The sequence below is a fragment of the Pteropus medius genome, unplaced genomic scaffold (genome assembly GCF_902729225.1).
Source record: "Pteropus medius unplaced genomic scaffold, Ma_sr-lr_union100, whole genome shotgun sequence".
NCBI classification, from domain to species: Eukaryota; Metazoa; Chordata; class Mammalia; order Chiroptera; family Pteropodidae; genus Pteropus; species Pteropus medius.
Window position 1 is genome coordinate 12,402,714 of NW_024349800.1, and position 18,808 is coordinate 12,421,521.

An 18,808-nucleotide genomic window follows, 5' to 3' on the forward strand; every position below is an offset into this window, starting at 1 on the left:
ACACCAAATCTTATGTTAAGATGCTTGAATGCCTATCCTAAATTTATTTTCAAAACAGGAGACTAAAGAAAATAATCATTTTGGAGATTTTGAGATGTTTACTAGGGAATAATTATAAATTGTGTATTAGTTTAAGAAGATCTTTAAAGATTTAACCATAATAGAATGTTCTAGTCAACTTAAGAGGAAATAAAAAATTCAATAATACCTCATTTAAACTTCTATACAATCTCATGCTTTCATTGAGAATTGAATCGCAGTTAGTTCAGACCTTGAAGGTCTCCCCAAAATAAAATAAGTATTTCCTTTCCATATGCTGTGGCTATAAGTTATTTGTAAGATTTTTGAAAAGTAATACCAATAAAATTTAATAAATATTATCTTTACAAAAGATATAATTTTGCAGAATTCACAAATTCTTTTAATTGTTATGATCTCACTGTTATCTCCTTAGAAAGAGGAGTAAAAGCTGATAGCAAGAACCAAAATAGATTTTCTTTATGTTTTTGGAAGCTGTCCTGGTAAAAGGATTTTAAAAACTTAACTGAGTGAGAACATAAGATCTAGTCTCTTAGCAGCTTTGAAGTATATAAATGTACACCTTAAACTTACATAACATTATATGTAGGTTTCATCTCAATTTTCAAAAGTAACTAAGAATTCTAAACAGATAGCAATTCTTGAAAAGCACCTTACTATTTGTGAAGGGCTTTCGAGTAACTATTATCACATTCCTATCTTCACAACCTTCTTTTTAAATAAATAGAGAAGTTATCTTCATTAGCTCCACTTTACATTGGAAAATATGGACGTTCCAGATGACTAATCCATCATCTTCCATCTAGTAATTAATACAGTCAGAACTTGAAATCGAGTTTCCTGATTGTTCTCATGACTCCAAGTTGTCTATAGATTAGCAAACCTCAAATCTACAGAAACTATGGTAATGAAATACTTCTCTTGGATAGTCATGACAATTTTTTCTGAAATAACATAACAATATTTTTGTGGGGAACAATTTCCCAAAATTATACTTGTAAATAAAGTTTTCAAAACTGAGGGTTTTTTTATATGTATTGAGAATTAAATTTTCTTACTAATCTAACAAAAGTGAACTAGAGGAGACAAAAATATATCGGTTGACTTGACACAGTCACAACTGTTTTACTCATCACAGCCCAGTCTCTGAGATCTGAAAACAGTCATTTCAACATTTGACAGCATATTAACAATCTCAATATTGTAGACTCCTGTTCAGTTTGCTATGGGCAAGAGACCATGCCTTTAAACAAGCTGGTGGATCGATTGGTCTTTGGTAGAATCTTAGTTTAAGACTCTTTAAGGCACTGATTTATGCACAATTGATCTGATCAGCCATGCAGTCAATGTGATTTATTAGCTAAGATGGCCAAAACCCTTTTTTCTCCTTTTTCATGCAGTAGTAATTCACCTCATTAGAGGTGGAATCATTATAGGAAGCTACTGAGAAATAAGAAGTTGAACCTGCTGACCTGACTCCTTATTTCTCCCAATCTGTGGATCTACCAAACAGTAATAGCTGGACACTAAGACCAGAGGTGCTGTGCACACATGCAGAAGCCAATGGATTCACACTGTGGCTAGAGAGAGATAGGGTAGATTAACAGGGATTCTAATATTCCTCCACTCTGAAACATTTCTAGACAGCAAGCTCATTCATTTAGCTTCATGAGAAACTCATTCGTTTAGTTTCTAGTATGTATTTTTTTTTTATTTAACCACAGAAAGACAAATGACTTGTATTACTTTGTAATTATGGTGTTTAACTAAACATAAGACCAATAATGTGTGTAACAATGGTTGGCAACCTACAGTGTACATGTGGACTCATGCACTCACACTCTCACGCACTCACACTTCCAATGTTACACAAAATCCAATTCTGAATAACCCAAACAATTTACCAACGGGCAAAACAGACATTTGAATTTGCTTTTATTTTCTATAATATTTTGGGGGGAAACATCTATAGTTCTTGTATGATGTAAGTTTCCCTTTCCTCTTTTTAAGGACTATCTCTCAGCCCGGTCTTTTATCCTAAGTTTCTACTAATTGTTAATTACCTCCTTAAAATTTATTAACAAATAGTTAAGAGAAGGAAAGTAGTAGAGTAAGGTAATCCATTCCATGTGATAGTTCTACTTTAGAAGATAGTATTTACTCAATATCTCCTCTTCTTTCCATTCAATCTGCTGCTAAGAGCCAAAAGCCAGGAACCTTTGCCTACTAGCTTCAACCATGCATTTCCCTTCAATTCAGATAGAAATTCTGCACATCACAGTGATTTCAGGGGATATGACCGGCTCATAGCTGCCCCCTGTTCCTTAGCCTTCTCTAAAAGAATAAACACTCTGCCACTTCTCTTCCTGCCCCCTACCTATGCTATGGAGGCAATAAATGAATATGCAATATTCTATGACTAAAGATCTGACAACTGCACATTAGAATGATTATGTGGCATAAAAATGTTGAAGTTAGTACATTATTTCACTATATATGTGCTATATAAATAGCTTTGATTAAAAAATCCAGATTTACTTAAGCCCAGTTATGTCATTTCTGTTCAAAAGTATATGTGAGGTATATCTTTGATTTACTATGACAAATGATTCCTTTAGAATATGCTGAATGAATGCACAATTTTTAAGCTGAACACTTTTTCAATAAGACAAGCCCTAAAATATAACAAAGAACAAGATAATCTGCAAAATATATGAATGTTTTTATAACTCTCCCAGGAGGTACAGCACCACCTGTCCTTTCTAAATCAGCAATGCCAAAATGCCAAGTTTAACTATTGAATTGGTGCAAAAGAAATACAATGTGGGTGTATTTGTGTTGTGATGTGTGTGTATGTGTATTTATAATCATACATTCAGAACCAGAAACCTTTACTGATAGGATCTCAGGTGAAAATTTTGCAATGTAAGAACCAGACTAGGAAAAGAAAATATAATCTGGGATCTGGAGTTATTGGATTTTTGCTGTTAACTATCTAACCTTTTGTTTACTCTGCCCTGTAAAAGAGATTAGTTGAAAGCAAGTAGCTTCTTCTGATTTAGATTTTTGTTACAAAACTTTGGTTGGATTAGGATTTTGATAGTTACCTATTAAGTGATTTAAAACTCCGTGATTACAATACATTTTAAAATTTACGTTATAATTTACATTACGTTTGGTACATTATAACAGAATTAGTAAAATTCAATTTATTTATATATAAGTCTAATATTCCAAGTAAAACTTTGCTTATGTTATTAATGGCTTAAAAGAATCTCTTCTTGTAGTTAATTATATTTTCTTAGCACCAATTTATAAATAAAAAAAGACACCCCAGGGAAAATATTGAACATAGTGGTTTTCTGGTTGTTGAATCATTCATTCGTTGGACTTGTGAACCACAAAGCCCCCACGGCTCAGCAAATCCAGCAAAGCACCTGCCATGTCATGTCTTATTGCTTTAACATCGTCCTCACATTCCGTCCTCCCAATATAGCTAAACAGCTCAATATTGGTGAGTATAGCAACAACTGACATCATAGTCTGTGGAATACAATCCTGCCATTAAGCACATACTGTTACTATTTAAAGAATACAAATTTATCTTAACTTGGGACCACTTGGGATGAATATTTTAGTTTAAGACCCAAAATGTTCTTATAATGCTGTCTCATGTAATTTTGTTCTAAAGTGGAAACGTAGCCTAGTAAAACTCTCGGTGGGCTTCTGCATTGGTTTAAACAGCGAGTGCACAATTTCTTCCTAGTTAAACTCCACATTTACATGGCAAGAGTGCCAATGAGAATGTTTCATCCGACATTCCTGGAAGCTGTCTGACCAATAGAAGTGGTTTGAAATGGTTCCCTAATCACTGTTGAAATCACTGATAGTACTGTCTGTCCACACTATGACAGACAAAAGCTGAAATGTATTAAACATAGCAATCCATCATCCTGCAGATGGAAAGCAGGAGCCAGGCGAGTTCAGAGGCAGTGACTGCCCGCTGCTTAACAAAGGCTGGAGTCCCGACAGTTCAGTCCCTTCCTAGCTCCTCACTACCTCCCCTCCACCTAAGATAAATGAGTGTAATCAGTGAGGGAGAAAGCCTGCTGAGGACCTCAAATTCAAACATTGTTACATGTAAAGTGGTGCTTCTTTTTTCCTAATCAGAATTGTTACTTAAACAGGTTTCTCCAAATATAAGAAGAGAGGTATTTAAGTAAATGAATGGATGAATAAATGAATGAATGATTAAAGAAAGTACAGCCTTAGAAAATACTGCATCAGTATAGCACTAAATTTGGAGAGCTAGTTTTGAAATAAAGCTATAATGCCAGCTCCGAGGAATTCAGAATAAAAGTCAATTAAGGGTAAGTTTACATTGTTGGAAGCAACTTAATAGTGAAGTTCTCTTTGAATGAACAGGGGATTATTATTTTTAAATAAGCACCAAATAGAAATGAAATGATATTTGCTAAAGTTCAATTCATTTTGCATACTCGTTTCTAATAAGGACATCTGAGTCACAAAATAGCCAAAGGGACAGAAAAACTCTCAACTGCTAACAGCACATTAACAAAGTATAGAAACGAAAGACACTTTTCTTTGGGTTTCAGCCTTGTCATTTCCAATTTTCTGCTCTTTGGACATGCTTGTATTCAAATTCTGGAACATCCATTCAGCATATCAATCCTAATTAGACAATCTGGGTCTGGAAAGGATGAGAGCTGGGTCATTTGCATAATTTAATCATAAATACTCAGTGATACATATTTCCAAATGCATTTGTACAATTATCTTTTCATCCTTGGGGCAATGGTATTAATATGATTAGGCAATATTTCTGGAAAAAACAGACAAGTATGCACTCTTTTTAACTGCAGCTTAGGGCGATATGAAAAATTAATTAATTTCTGAAGAAAATCAATTTCTCTACGTGACCACATTAGACATTGCTAAACCAAGACTCAGAAACCTCTCTCAATCACTACATTTTATCAGGCCCTTCTAAATTCTGATTAGTATGTGAACTATTCAATAGAAAAACTAGAAATGTATCAAAAAGCATCTTAAATTTTGAAGAGATCTTTCTATTTACTTTCATTTCGGCTGTACCACTCTGCTTTACTTTAATGCACTGTTATTTAACCAGTCAATGAGAAGCCTGTGCTTTTGGTGTGAACTCATCTTGAGTGATCTTTTATTAATGTACATTAACCAATTTCAAGGACAATAGGATAAGGTTACTTTTAAAATGCTTTCTCGAGAAATAGATTTATATTCATCTAAAATAATCTTAATTCACACGAGACTGTTTATTATGAAAAAAATTAGATAAACCAAGTTGTCCCAAAGAGTACCATTGTTATAAGAAATACATTGTAACATACTTAGTAGAGATATAAGAACCCAGGTGGCTAATCTGATTTTTTAAAATGAGATTCGGCTTTGTATGTTGATTAATACAAAAGAAAGAAGTCACATTTGTGAGTTTAAATGTACTATTCTTTTCAATCAAATGAAAAAGTAGAAATTACTGCATGCAAATATTCAATATTCATTTAATTTGCATAAAGGTGCTTGAACAAATTTTTGATTCTAACAAGCTCATTTTTCATGCGTTTTGTCTTTCATCCTAATCTAGCATCTGTCATTCCTTTTTGAAGTTATTATCGGCCCAATTCCCTCTTGGACATGGTTGCTGGGTGACCGGTATCTTAGCACCCACTTTGACAGGAACAGATGTGAATCTGATCAAGAGATTTCCCAAGAGTACCTGAAATCACAAACAACTTTTGTGAAAAACAAACAGCATCCCTGTCATGGGCCCTTATTTAACCCACACCCAAAAGAAAGAGCAAAAAAGTTTACTCTAGATCAAATATAACATTTTAATTTTTTTCCCTAAACTTGAAATAAAATACCTTAATAAAAATAAATTATACTGTCACACTGTTGAATTTGGGGGATCCAATCTAAATATCAACAGCTCAAAAACCCAGTTGGTTCTCTTTTTGGCTAAATGTTTATAGGTGAATTCATGACAAAGTGTTTCTATTTTCACCAGTTTCTACCAAAAAAAGAAAAAAGAGGATTATAATGAGGATAATTTAAATGATAAAGATATTTAAGAAGCTAAAATTTAATTTGGTGTCTGAAGGCTTCTTATATTAAGTATGATGTAGAATTCTGTGCAATGTTAAGGATTACTCTACTTAAACAGAATCACCTAAAACATAAAAGCTCCATTTTTCCTTTTGTGCATTTTATAGCAAGAATTTTTAAGATTTTTTTTTTTTCCAGTTCATGTGGTATACCATCAATCATTGTTAGAAACAGAGCTGCAAAGTGCCACTGGAAAACAAAAAAGGTCATAGAAACTTCATATTATCACCATTACAAAAGTCAAAATAGGTTGCCTTTCCTGAACTAGATTTTGTTTAAGAACAGTATAATGTGGTTGAGTCATGTGATCTAACTCCTTTCCTTCCTCCATCACAGTTAGAGAAAATGAAGAGCAATAGTCATTTAGAGCACCACGAAACTAGTTGAGGCAAACTTTCAAAATAAATGAAATATTTAATCAAATGTTGATATTTTATAAACATGCCAAAAGTGATCTTTGAAAACATCCAAATAATTCATTTAATTTTTGAGTTTCATTCAAATGATGTGTCAAGGCAAGACAGAAAAATATTAGCTTACAGTGAAAGTAAGTTTGTTTGTTTTTGCCATATAACAGCCAATGAAAAAGAATAAACAACATATTTAAAACTCTAAATATTTTCTCCTCAATGATCATGACTTATGGTACTTTCCATTGAAAATTTCACTGTTTTTCCTCTACTTCAAAAATTGATTTGTTATAATCATTCTTGTTAGGAATTTTTATGTTTGGTTCTTGTAGCAAAATAACCAGTTATCCAAATGGTTTTATCGATGTTAAGTGGGAAAAAGAAATGAAAGATCTTTGAAATTCTTTTTAATTTTTACCTGGGAAAAGAACTCGTTAATCTTAATTCTAAAATCCAATTATGAAATTATTTAACCATCATAATTGTAACAGCATACATTTAAGTGGGAGAAAATATGTATGTGTGTTGCTTTACCATTTATAAAGTGTTTTTGTATGTATAAGATTCAAAGCAAGTCATTTAATACGGAGAAGTAGGTCCTGTAACCTAATGGTAATCATTTAAAACCATCAGTTATAAACAAAAAGGTATTATAACCCTACACATTCATTCCTATATATATATATATATATATCTATATATGTATGATATAGTATTTTGATATTCCAGAAATTAAGCACACTAATATATATATATAAACTCTTCTTTATTTTGTAGATATGGTTAACTTCAGTTTTCCAACTTAGGCTCAGCCCACATAACTAAAGTGAATCTAACTAAAATAAAAATAACTTTTATGAATCTAAGTTATCAATGACTACCTTCATGTGTTACTATTAGTGGCAAAAGGAAATCAATCTAGAAACCACTTCAGGTGGTCCAACTAAAAATAAAATAAGAAATATAACCATCTAAAATGTTTAAAGAAAAAACTTAAACATACTCATATAAAAAAATCCTTATTCTGAAAAGTTATCACGGGAACAACTCTTTAAAAAAAGTTTCTTCCCTTATTAAAGCTGACTCTTCAGGGGAGATAAATTAATATTTTAAAAAGTACAAATTCAATGTTTTCATGTCCAATTAAACAAGTTTATGTTTAAACTCTTTACATCTAGGATGTATATTTAAAAGGTAATTTTGTTTTAAAAAGTAACATCTTAAACATGTGAAAACTTGAAGAGCTGCAAAATTTTGATGGCACCTTGATCTGTGAAATGTCACTCATGAATATTTTTTTAATTGTCCTAAGAATACCTACTTGCAAAATTTGGTAGCCAAACAGGTGTTAACAGAAAAAAAAAAAATCAGATTTGACCCAGAGGTTCTAATATTAAGGTTTGAATTGGGATCAGTTCATTTCTTTCCCATGAGGTAACTTGTATAAATGTAATTCTATGGTTTCATAAAAGCAGGTCAAGTTTTTATCCCTGGGGGTGCTTTGGCAATTTGAAGCATGGAAGCGCTGTTCTGGTACAAGTTCAAATCTGCATGCATTGTCAATGGTGTGAAGAAAAAAAATCAGTAAACGGCAGACATATATTCATCTTTGATTATAATATGCACTTGTCAGAGGGTTCTTAGAGGGTAAGAATAAAGGTGTCAGAGCTCACTAGTCATAAAATATTTTAAAATCATTTTTAGTTACTTATATTTTTCTTTTAAAATAGATGCACAGCAGATGATGTAAAAAGTAATGTGAAATATGCTTCTTTTTACTTAAATAACTAAATGCAAAGATGAACTTAACAAATGTCATTTTACATTTATTATACACAAGTTTTTCCTTTATCCTACAACCTTCAGATGCGGCAAAATCTTTTAAGTAGTTACTGTTTTATAAGCTTCTTTCCACTTTGCAAAAAAACGCATGCATGCTTGCACTTTTACCAATGATGTAATGACTTGACAAATGCCATAGAATGATTGAGAAAGTAATTGATTTCAATTTAACTGGATCTCTATCAGGTGTTTTCAAAGACAATTATAGTCCACTACAAGAAGTGGTAATACACATCTCCTTATGTAGACCTGCAGATTAACCCATTGACCTCATTCCCAACTCATCTCATTGATGGCAAAGCTTTTAGAAGAGCAATCATTTTTTTTTTTTAGGTTATGAAATTGTTTTCCTATCATTTATCCACTGATTTTAAAAGATATGCTTGCTCTAAAGTGCAAGCAGCAATGAAATAAACCAATAAAAGAAATGGAGCAATGACATCAAGCACATTAAATGTCATTCAATAATGTAGAGATTCCACTACCTAACAGTTTAATATCTACTTCATACAAGTAAATAATTTTCAGATATAAGTATTTTTCATAAAGAATTAAAAGTACATTTTAATTATCATAAAAATAAAGGCCTAGAAAATTAAGAAAAGTTTTAAATCACTCTCCTACTAACCATATAACATTGTATAATTATATTTTAAAACATTTAGATTAAAATTAATTTTAAATATATTTCCCATTGTCATTCAGTAGAATAGAATCTGATTTATATGTTTTTTTATATTTTAAAAATTACAGAAAGTGAAATTAAAGCCAATTTTATTGGTAAGTTATTTGTCTACAGCCAGCCAGCCATAGGTCCCATACGCCTGTCTGTATGTGAGTGTGCGTGTATGTGTGTACACACACATATACATATATAAAGGCTTTTCTAAAAATATTTTAATTATTTAAGCATAAATCCATAGACTACAAATGGGCTAAGATTAATATAAACAAAACTATCCACCAGAAAGATCTCTAAACACTGATAAATATTTTACACTTGTTGCATACACAAGAACATCCATCCTAGTATTTAATACGTGACAATTTAAAGTGCTCTAAGCTATACATTCAAAATCCAAAGATATTATGAAACTAGAAACTAGAAATAAGTATCATTTCCAAGGATAAGCTGAAGAAAAATCACATATTTTAAATATGAAATAGAAACTAATACTGTCAAATATATCAGTATATTTTAGCAGAGCTGTGATGGGTTCAATGGTTTATTATATCTTCAGAGATTTGTTTCTCTTCATACCTAAACAAAGTACCTAAACAAAATGTCTTTGAAATATAAGGCTATGAATAAGACAGCCCATTCACTGTTGCTATTAATAAAATTCTACAATATATTCAGTTTAAGATTTTAACAAATACTTCATCTTTTGATATGTGAATATAATAAAGTATTTCTTGATAAACATAATCTAGAGATTTATTTCCATCACCTTTGCTTAAGAAATGACCAGTATTACTTAAACTGAATTAGCAGGTATTTACTGCAAATACTTCTAAGTGCCTCCATAAAATAATTCCTTTTCAACTAGTACTATTTCTTTCCTGATATATTTTTTGTCCTTGAAGAAAAGTCCTATCTTCCCTGTGGTGAGTAGAAGGGTAATCTAATTATTTAGCAACATTTGATACCATATAAAATCAAAGATGTTACACTGTGACTTTTTAATATTTGTTTACAGTCTCATTCATTTATTTTAAAGAAAGGAAATCATCCCTCAATTCTTCAATGTTACTAACTAAAAATATCTAATCTAGTTTATTGCTTATGTCAATATTGCTTTATGAAAATCATGCTTAAAAAGCATATTCAAACATATATACTACCTTCGAAATCCACTGCAGGATTATTATATACCTAGTTACAGTTAAATTTATAGTCTTCAAATTACAGTAAATAATTTTGACTTCTCACTAGAAATACACAATATACTCCAGATATTGTATTCATTTTATACAATATGTTTTAGATGCTTCAGTTAAGCAATTTTTGTTTTTTTAATTATTACTTTCTAAAACTTTTTAAAAAGCATCTGGCTTTTCAGCATGTTGCTGTGCTGCATAGTTTTAGACACTGCAATATACTTTATAAGAACAAAACTATAAGTCCAATTAAGTAATGACAGTGAGTTTTCCAGTTTAGTAAGTTGTCTTTGACAACTTTCACCCAAGTCACGTACATTAAAATGTGTAAAAGAATCCCAGCTTGATATCCTGGATCAAATCCAACCTAATCTGAATCAGAAAGCAATAGTGCCACGCCTTTAACAAAATTCAGCCATTGGCCATTTCAATATCCAATTTTTAAAAATCTACATAGGAATATTTTTGATGGATGAATTAGAATCCTTTTACATTGTAAAGTAAACACAAGTCAGAATTTTAAATGTACCTGGTTCAAGATTCTTGATTTTGGATCAAGTGTTGATATGGGTCATTCTCTACATATGATTATATTACATACTATATTACATTTATCTGCTATTTTATTCCACTGATTTTAATTACATCATTAATTTGAAAAACAATGAGATTTCCTTGATTGCTTAATTTTCTCATTTATTCCAGATAGAAAATTCTGTTCATAGTTATTCATACATTTAAATATAAAATTAGTCATGAACTGTAATAGACGCTCTTAAAAAAATTCTCAGAACCTTCTCAAAGTAAGTGGGTACATCACAATAAAGTGATCCACCAATTAAGACAATAATAACTAATCACTGGACCAAATATAAATATACTATCTTTGGTGTTCTTGTTTTGCAAAGAAATAATTTGGTAAACTTACTAAACTATTTTAATAAAGTCATTTCTACACTGTGACATATACTAAAAAGCAAATATTAGCAATTAAAAGTTATTTTAAAAGACAGCTACTGTAGCAAAAAAAAAAAAAACTTTTGACTAGAAATGTTTCTGACAAATTGAGAATGGAAGTAAAGGAATTTGAGCACAATGTCGGCTCACAGAGCCTCTGCCATGCCTGAGACACACGTATCTGTCCAGAATAGAGCCTTTAATACTACATTTATCTGGACTCAGTTAGGTAGACTTTTAATTCAAGATTTTCTTCATCAAAAATAAATGTTATTCAACATAACAAATATAATGGAAAAGACTCCTTAATGCAGCCTGAAAGCCTGAAATATAAATATTAATGTATTTTAATGTATTCTGAGCCAGAATTTTTATGCTGCAGCATTTAGATAAGAATGTATATGTATGCATATATGTATGTATACGTGTGTGCATGCGTGTGTGTGTATATACAGTAACTCAGTAGTTAAGAAAATGGCACGTGCTGGCACACGCTAAGGTCATTCTATTCTTATAAAAATTCAAAAATAAAATGATAAAATTTTATCTTAATTTCATTTTTAAATACCCAAACAGTTAATATCATTTTTTTTACATTGTCATTCCAGGGGTATGTAGTTTGGTGTGACTTTTTTTTTTTTTCTGGTGGACAATCTGAAAATAAAATTCTCGAAAGATAAATTCAGGCAGAGTTTAACTTTTTTAGGGAATTGACTAACAAAAATCTTAAAATCAAAATGTTTAGTGAACTCTAGAAGACTCACCTGTACCTATTTAGAAGGCAAACTTCAAATGAATTTCTTCAGGCAAAAATTCAAAGGTAGACCGTTTACAACCTGTGAGAGTTTCATTTCTTACTATATTTTGCAATACGTGTGTTCTACATTGCAAATACAATGCAATTAAAATGATTATTTTACTTGATTAACAAAGGCAATTGTATGATACAATTTAGTAAAGTAACTTGGAAAGAAAATAATACTAATTGATAGTCAAAGCACAAATTGTTACTAAAATACCAACTACTTGGTTACACATTAAGCTAATTTACAAATGCTACTTACATTCCAAAAACAAAACAACAAATGAGAAACAATAAAGCATATTATGTTTCACATGCTGGTGAATCACACATGGTAAATCACCAAAGGGAAGAGTGATTTATGCTCGAAACCAGCCAAGGCTTTAATCAATATTGGGTGTCACATCTCAGGAGGTTGGGGGAAGTAGTGAGGCAAAAACAGAGTGGCTAACATTGGTCTCAATCGTTTATATATAACTTCTGTGAAATATAGTAGATTAACAAAAAACAGTAGCTGATTTGGACTAATAAATTAAGAGTGAAAACTGTGTATTAAATGCAAATACAAAAATTCTGTAGGGGAATTCTGAAAAAAAAAAAAGCTTGTTTTGTAGTTTAGTCTACGTAAATATTTGAAGCTTCACAAAATATTCCATGTGCAAATCACATTTTCTCAGAGCGTTAACTAATAATCTGTGGAGTTCAGAAAGTAAACCATCTTCAAAACTATGTGCACTTTTTACAATAATGATTATAACATTATCGAAGACTAACTCCAAGAACAATAGGTTTGAAAGATATTATCCAAATAACTCAAGAATTTGTATTTTGCAATATAATTTGATTAAACAAGGTAAATTTTAGGTTACAATATTCTCAGGTTTTATTTATATATTAGTTATTAAACCATAATTTCCTAAGATTTTTAAAGTATACAGAAATAAGTGGTAGAACCAGATTTAAACTTTTATATTCAGGCCTTAGTCTTCTAATTATGCCATATTCTTTTTGAAATGGTATAAAATGAAACATTAGGCTTTATAGAAGCTATTAATCTCCTGTAATACAAAAACTTCAAAAGCACAGTCTCTCTTCATTTGAAGTAATTTTTTTAATTTCCATGTGCAAACTATCATAATTATCTGTTAGAAGTGAATCTGTATTTGTGTCGAAACTTTCTATGATGATGCATAAGTTCATAAGTCTTACTACTGAAAAATATGCAATGAGGGAAATGTTAAAAAAAGAGAGGCTGAGTCAGTGTGCCATCTTTATTAAAACTCCTGGTTGGTATTTAAAAAATCGAGCCAAGCATTGGAAAATATTTTATACTTCTTATACTAAAATTGCATCCATATATTACTACTGAATAAAAAAGACTTGCAAAGTCTTTGAATTTGCTGTCTATGGATGGTATTAACTTTTAAGACAAAAAAGTACTGCTTGTGAATATATGTATATGCATATAAAATGTCTGATAAAACTAACTGAAATCCATTCAAGTCAAAAACTTAACAAATCTAAGGCTACACAGTACCCAAATCACAATCTGCTTTGAAAGATCCCGAGACAAAATCATCTTCTGGCAATACTCAAAAAATAAGCATTTCAGATCAAATAAAAGTCACTTTTTATTACCTGAATTCACAGAAAATTGCATCCTCATCCAAATCTACAAACAAGAGACTGACTCATACAGAGACTTGACCATCTACATAATTACTTTTCTTTTTCTGTTGTTGTTTAATGGTTGCCAGTTAATTAAGTGACTTCTGTTGCAACAGCCAAGTTCATGCAACTAATGTTTAGTTTAAAAATAATAATTGAAGGAAGATGATCAAGGTCAGACTTTATCTTTTGACAACTTTTAAATATATTTTCTTACATTTTCTTTCATGTATTGAGACCTTTACTTTTAGCTTTACTTTCAAGCAGGTGGTAGTCTATTTCATCTCCTTGTGGTAATGACAGATGGCTTCAGCATTTATTCTAGTTTTCATAGACAGCATACTGATGCAATAGCCCCAAGCAAATTAAATCCACTCTAAGGTTTGTTACTGAGTCACTGTGAGCAAGTTTATGAACCTTTCTTTTTTCCTTTAACATCATTTTGGTTCCTCAGATTCCCTGGCATCTAAATGCTATTAAGAGACATAATTAGATATATGTTCTATAAAACGCTGAGAATGCTAAGATTTGATGTTTCTTGCACACTGTATATATTGTTTTATAGTTTGCCTTTTTGCATTTTCTCTTATCCTCTGCATAAATTATTCCTTTAGATAGTTTGTTAAGTACCCGGAGGAGAAAGAAACCAAAATGAAAGAAATTGATATATATAGGTGAATTAAAAAAAAAAAAAGATCTGAATAATGAAGGCATAAACTAGACTGGAATGAAAAAAGTAATTTTAGTTTTGTAAATTGAAGATGCTAAATATTTTAGGTATTGCTTTCAAATTTAAGAAATAAGACAATAACACTTGCATTTATCATGTAAAATATTAATGCAGTACACTGCAAATAGCATATTTTGATGAAAGGGAGTTCAATTATAAGTTTTCCATCTTCTTAGTCACTGGCAGTCAGGAAAACCTAGGTAGAAATAGGCAGCTACACATCTTCTAAGGTCAACAACTGCTGTGTTTGCATGTATTAGAGTTTGAGCAAGTTCTGTAGTTGATAAAAGATCAAAATGCAAAAGCAAATCAACAAACTTACCATGTTTAACTTAAAAATAATCTGAAATAGACTTTTAGAATAACACATTTAATTTTAAAGACCAGGTAATTGAAATATAGAGAATTGATACATTTTTGAAGAGATAGTTTACAGGATTTAACTTATTCTGGTTCTAAAAGTTTAAACTCCGGGGTGGGCGGGAACCTATTTTTAAAATGTTGCCAATAACTTAAAGAATATTCTCTGATCATATGGAGAGGACTTCAATTTCAACGTCTAAGCAAAAATTTCAGGAGAAAAAAAAAACAAGAGAATAATTGTAAGAGATGTTAACACTACCTACTTCGAATTGATTATAACGTTGCCGTCATTCGAAGGAAGTTTTCTCTCGCAAATTTTTTGTTAATGTGAAATGGCCATTAATTATCTAGTACAGTGTGTGCTGTAAGAAACACACAAAGAGGATTCGAGAGCAGAGTGCTTTGATTACTAAAAAGAAAAACAGGAGCGCTTCACCAATTGTCTCTACGGGATAGAGACAATTTTATAACAACCTATCTGAACTGGCTTCAAATTTCAACTAGCATTTTTCATAAACAACACCGTAACAATTTTCTGCCGATTCGAATAGTTTTATCTTTCGGTAAATATTTTGTCTTCTACATGTCCAAGGACTCCAGCTATCACCGTAAATGACTCTTAATAATCAAGATTCCCCCTCAGTCTTTACTGCTACCTGTCCATACTCTTGGGCACGCGCACGCGTACACACACACACACACACATACACACGCACACACGCACACACACACGCTCTCAGCATGCCCCCCAAAATAGTAGAAACGAAGGTTCAAAACCCAGAGACACACCCATTGCCCCTTGCAAAGAATGGCAAATAAACACGGAAAAGTTTCTGGCTCGGTCAGGATAGGACATCTGCTGGGTCGGAGTTCGAGTCTTTTAGCCTTGCACCCTTCTCAGGACACTAGCCAGAAGTCTTCTTCGGAGGAAAATAGAGCTAGAGGCTTTTTCACTCTGATTTCTTTCTGGTCTCGTCCTACCCTTCTTTCCTTCCCACCTCAGTTTCCTTAGCTATTAGGGGCAGGGACTCAGAAAGAGTAAAACTCAGTTCCTTCTCCGGGTCTTTAAACTTATAGGGAGGGTACCTAAGTCTCCGCGCAAATTTTGCGCGCAGTTCCCACGCTAGCGCTTCTTGTCTCCAACTTTCCCCACTCGCTTTCTTCCGACAAATGAACTTTTCCCTCTACAGCGAACGGTAGGCACAAGGCGGAACTGTGAAAAAAGGTGAAATGACCATTTTTGCCCCGAAACTGACAAGTTACCCCACTCCCGCCCCCTCTCGGTAGATCCTCCCCCAGTGAGCGTTCATTAGCATAAAACTGGTCTGGCTGGGCTCCCGGTCCCTTGGCCGCGAGGGTTTGCGCGCTTTGCAGGGATGGGGAAGCCACCTCACAGCTACTGCATTGAGATCCAAAGAGCATCCCAGTGCAAAGCCTGTACCTGCTCAGTGCGTGAGCTACTAACCTTAAAAAATAAAAAAGGAAAGGAAAAGAAAGAAAACAGTTTGGAGAGATAAAGCGCGCGCACGCGCGCGAGAGCTGTGGTCTTCCATGCACACCTCTCCAGTTCAGCTTTCCAGAGTCTCAGGCACCAGGTCACCTCCCCGTACAGAAGAAAACCTCCCGGTCCCCTCGCATCTGCCCCGGGGCAAACGTACTCCTTTATCTACTTTGCACACGCACGCGCTCACACGCGGACACACGCACACATGCGCGCACACACAGACCCCTCCCCTCGCCGGGCTTCCCCTCCGGGCTTTGGGGCTGAACTCACTGCGGGTCCCTCGGGACTGGCCCCGGGCCTTTCCGCCTCTGAGGTCGTTCCCTTCCCGACCCCAAAGTGGCCCACTCCCGAGACTCCCTCGCAGGCGCCTCACCCAGAGCTCGTCTTTCCGCCCCCCGAACCCTGTGGGGCAGGGTCACGACCCCCCTCCGCCGACCAGCCCCGCGGGTACCCTTGGCTCGCGGTGGAACCCGGGTCCGAGGGAGCGCACACACCGGCAGCCTCGCGGAGGGGGGTCCCCAGACGCTGGCGCGGCCCTGGAAGGGGCTGTGGCTCCTAGAAAGGCACCATCCTTCTCTTCCCCGCCCTCTGCGCAGGAGGACTTGGGGTCCCCGCGTCCCCCAGCATTAGCCAAGCCCCCGCGGGCCGGCGAGCAAGGGGCAGGCCGGGCGGGAAGAGTGAGATCTGGGCTGGATGAGGTGCCAATTTCACAGGTCGGGAGCGGCTGGCGAGCCCCGAGGACAGGGAGCAGAGGGCCGCGTTCGCCGGGGCGCGTGGAGCGAGCAGCGCCGGGAGAGGAGCGAGGGGAAGGGTGAGGAGGCGCGTGGGAAGGGAGCCCGGGGGGCGGAGGCCGCCCCCCACTCTTTACCTTGCGTTGGTGCAGTCATTGTAGAGGGTCTCGAAGTCCTTCCTGGAGATGAGTTTGCAGCGGTTCACTCCGGGCTGGATGGCGCCCAGTCCCCTCAGGATGCGAACCTGCTCCACGTTGCACACCACCGGCGTGATCTCCAGCCGCTTCAGCTTGGTGTAGACCGTGTGCAAGCCCCCCACCAAGTGCTTCAGAAACAGGTCGAAAGCCTGGGGCAGGCAGATCAGCTCGCAGCCCTCTACCGTGAAGGAAGCCACTTTGGCCCCCCTCAGATCCACCATTTTGCACTCATTATTCTGGGGTGTTTCCACGGGGATGGGGTCGAGTACACGGGTTTCCCGGGGAGGGGGCCGCAGCTGCTGCTGCTGCTGCTGCTGCTGCTACTGCTGCTGCTGCTGCTGCTACTGCTGCTGCTGCTGCTGCTGTTGCTGCTGCCCGCGCTCGCGTTGATGGGGGTGCTGGAGGCAACGCCGCCGCCAGCGCTAATGCCGCCGCCGCCGCCGCCGCCGCAGCCGCTGCCGCCGCCGCTCGCGGCCGCCAGGCTGGGGTTGCCGCTGCTGCCGCCGCCGCCGCCGCCGCCACCGCCGCCGCCGCCGCCTCCGCTGCCCGCGCCGCCGCCGCCACCTCCGCTGCCGCCGCCGCCGCCGCTGGTGGAGGTGACTGTGGCCGCCACCGCCGCCGCCGCCGCCGCCGCCGCCGAAGCGATGGACTCCGGCCGGAACAGAGTTGGCCCTGAGGACGCCGGGGGCCCAATGGACGGAGCCGGAGACGAGGTCGCCGAGGAGGTGGACGTGGTGGTGCCCGAGGAGGACGCGGACGTGGAGATCGGGGGTTGAGGGGGTACCAGCTGGGTCGGAGGGATCAAAGCCGCCGGCACTGCCATGGTCACATATAAGGGGGAACCCAAGGAGGACAGCGAGGAGGGAAAAGTTGCCACACACCCCGAGGAGGGTGAGGGGGACAAGGGGGAGCAGGAGCTACGGGGCAACAACAACCTAAGAGAGTAAACCGGAAGGAGAGAGAGAGAAGGGGGGAAAGGAGGTGAGGGTAAGAAAGAGCGAGGCAGGAGGGGCGAGCGCGAGAGGCGCCTGGAGAGAAACGCAATGCGCGAAATGCGAGTCCTCTCCGGGGGCTGGGATCGGGGGCTGGTTCAAGGGGGGGTGAGGGCGGGAGCGGGGAGGGTCGGCTGTTGTGTGGGTCCCGCTCTAGCACAAAGTTAAGGATGAAGGTGAAAAGGAGGAGGTTTGAAGGACTTGGGTTCTCCCTGGCAAGTACATTGATCAAAGATTGAGAGGGGAATGACAGAGAGAAAATGAGCTGAAAAGTGCAGGCTGCCGGCTGGACGAGTTGTTGTTGTCACACGGTGCAGAGGGGAGGAGCTCCGGAAACTTGAAATACCCTTTGAAGCCGCAAAAACCTCACTCACTAGTATTAACCCAAATTATCCAACCAGGAACTCGGAGCAGAGACTCCGAGAGCGCGAGGCACCGAGGGAAAGCGAGAGAGCGAGAAAAGGAGGAGGGGAGGGGATAAGGAAAAAAAAAACTATGGGAGGGACCGAGAGGAAAAGCCAGAGACA

The 18,808-nt window shown here is 36.4% G+C and overlaps 1 protein-coding gene across 1 annotated transcript in view; it reads right to left on the reverse strand.

The window, feature by feature from the left end:
- DACH1 (dachshund family transcription factor 1) overlaps window positions 1–18,249 on the reverse strand; it is a 383,360-nt gene extending 365,111 nt beyond the window's left edge. Inside the window, 2 exon segments of the mRNA XM_039886825.1 lie at window positions 17,230–17,539; window positions 17,542–18,249. Coding sequence (XP_039742759.1) covers window positions 17,230–17,539; window positions 17,542–18,112 — 881 coding nt within the window. The 5' untranslated portion in view covers window positions 18,113–18,249.
- Between the last annotated feature and the right edge of the window lie 559 nt (window positions 18,250–18,808).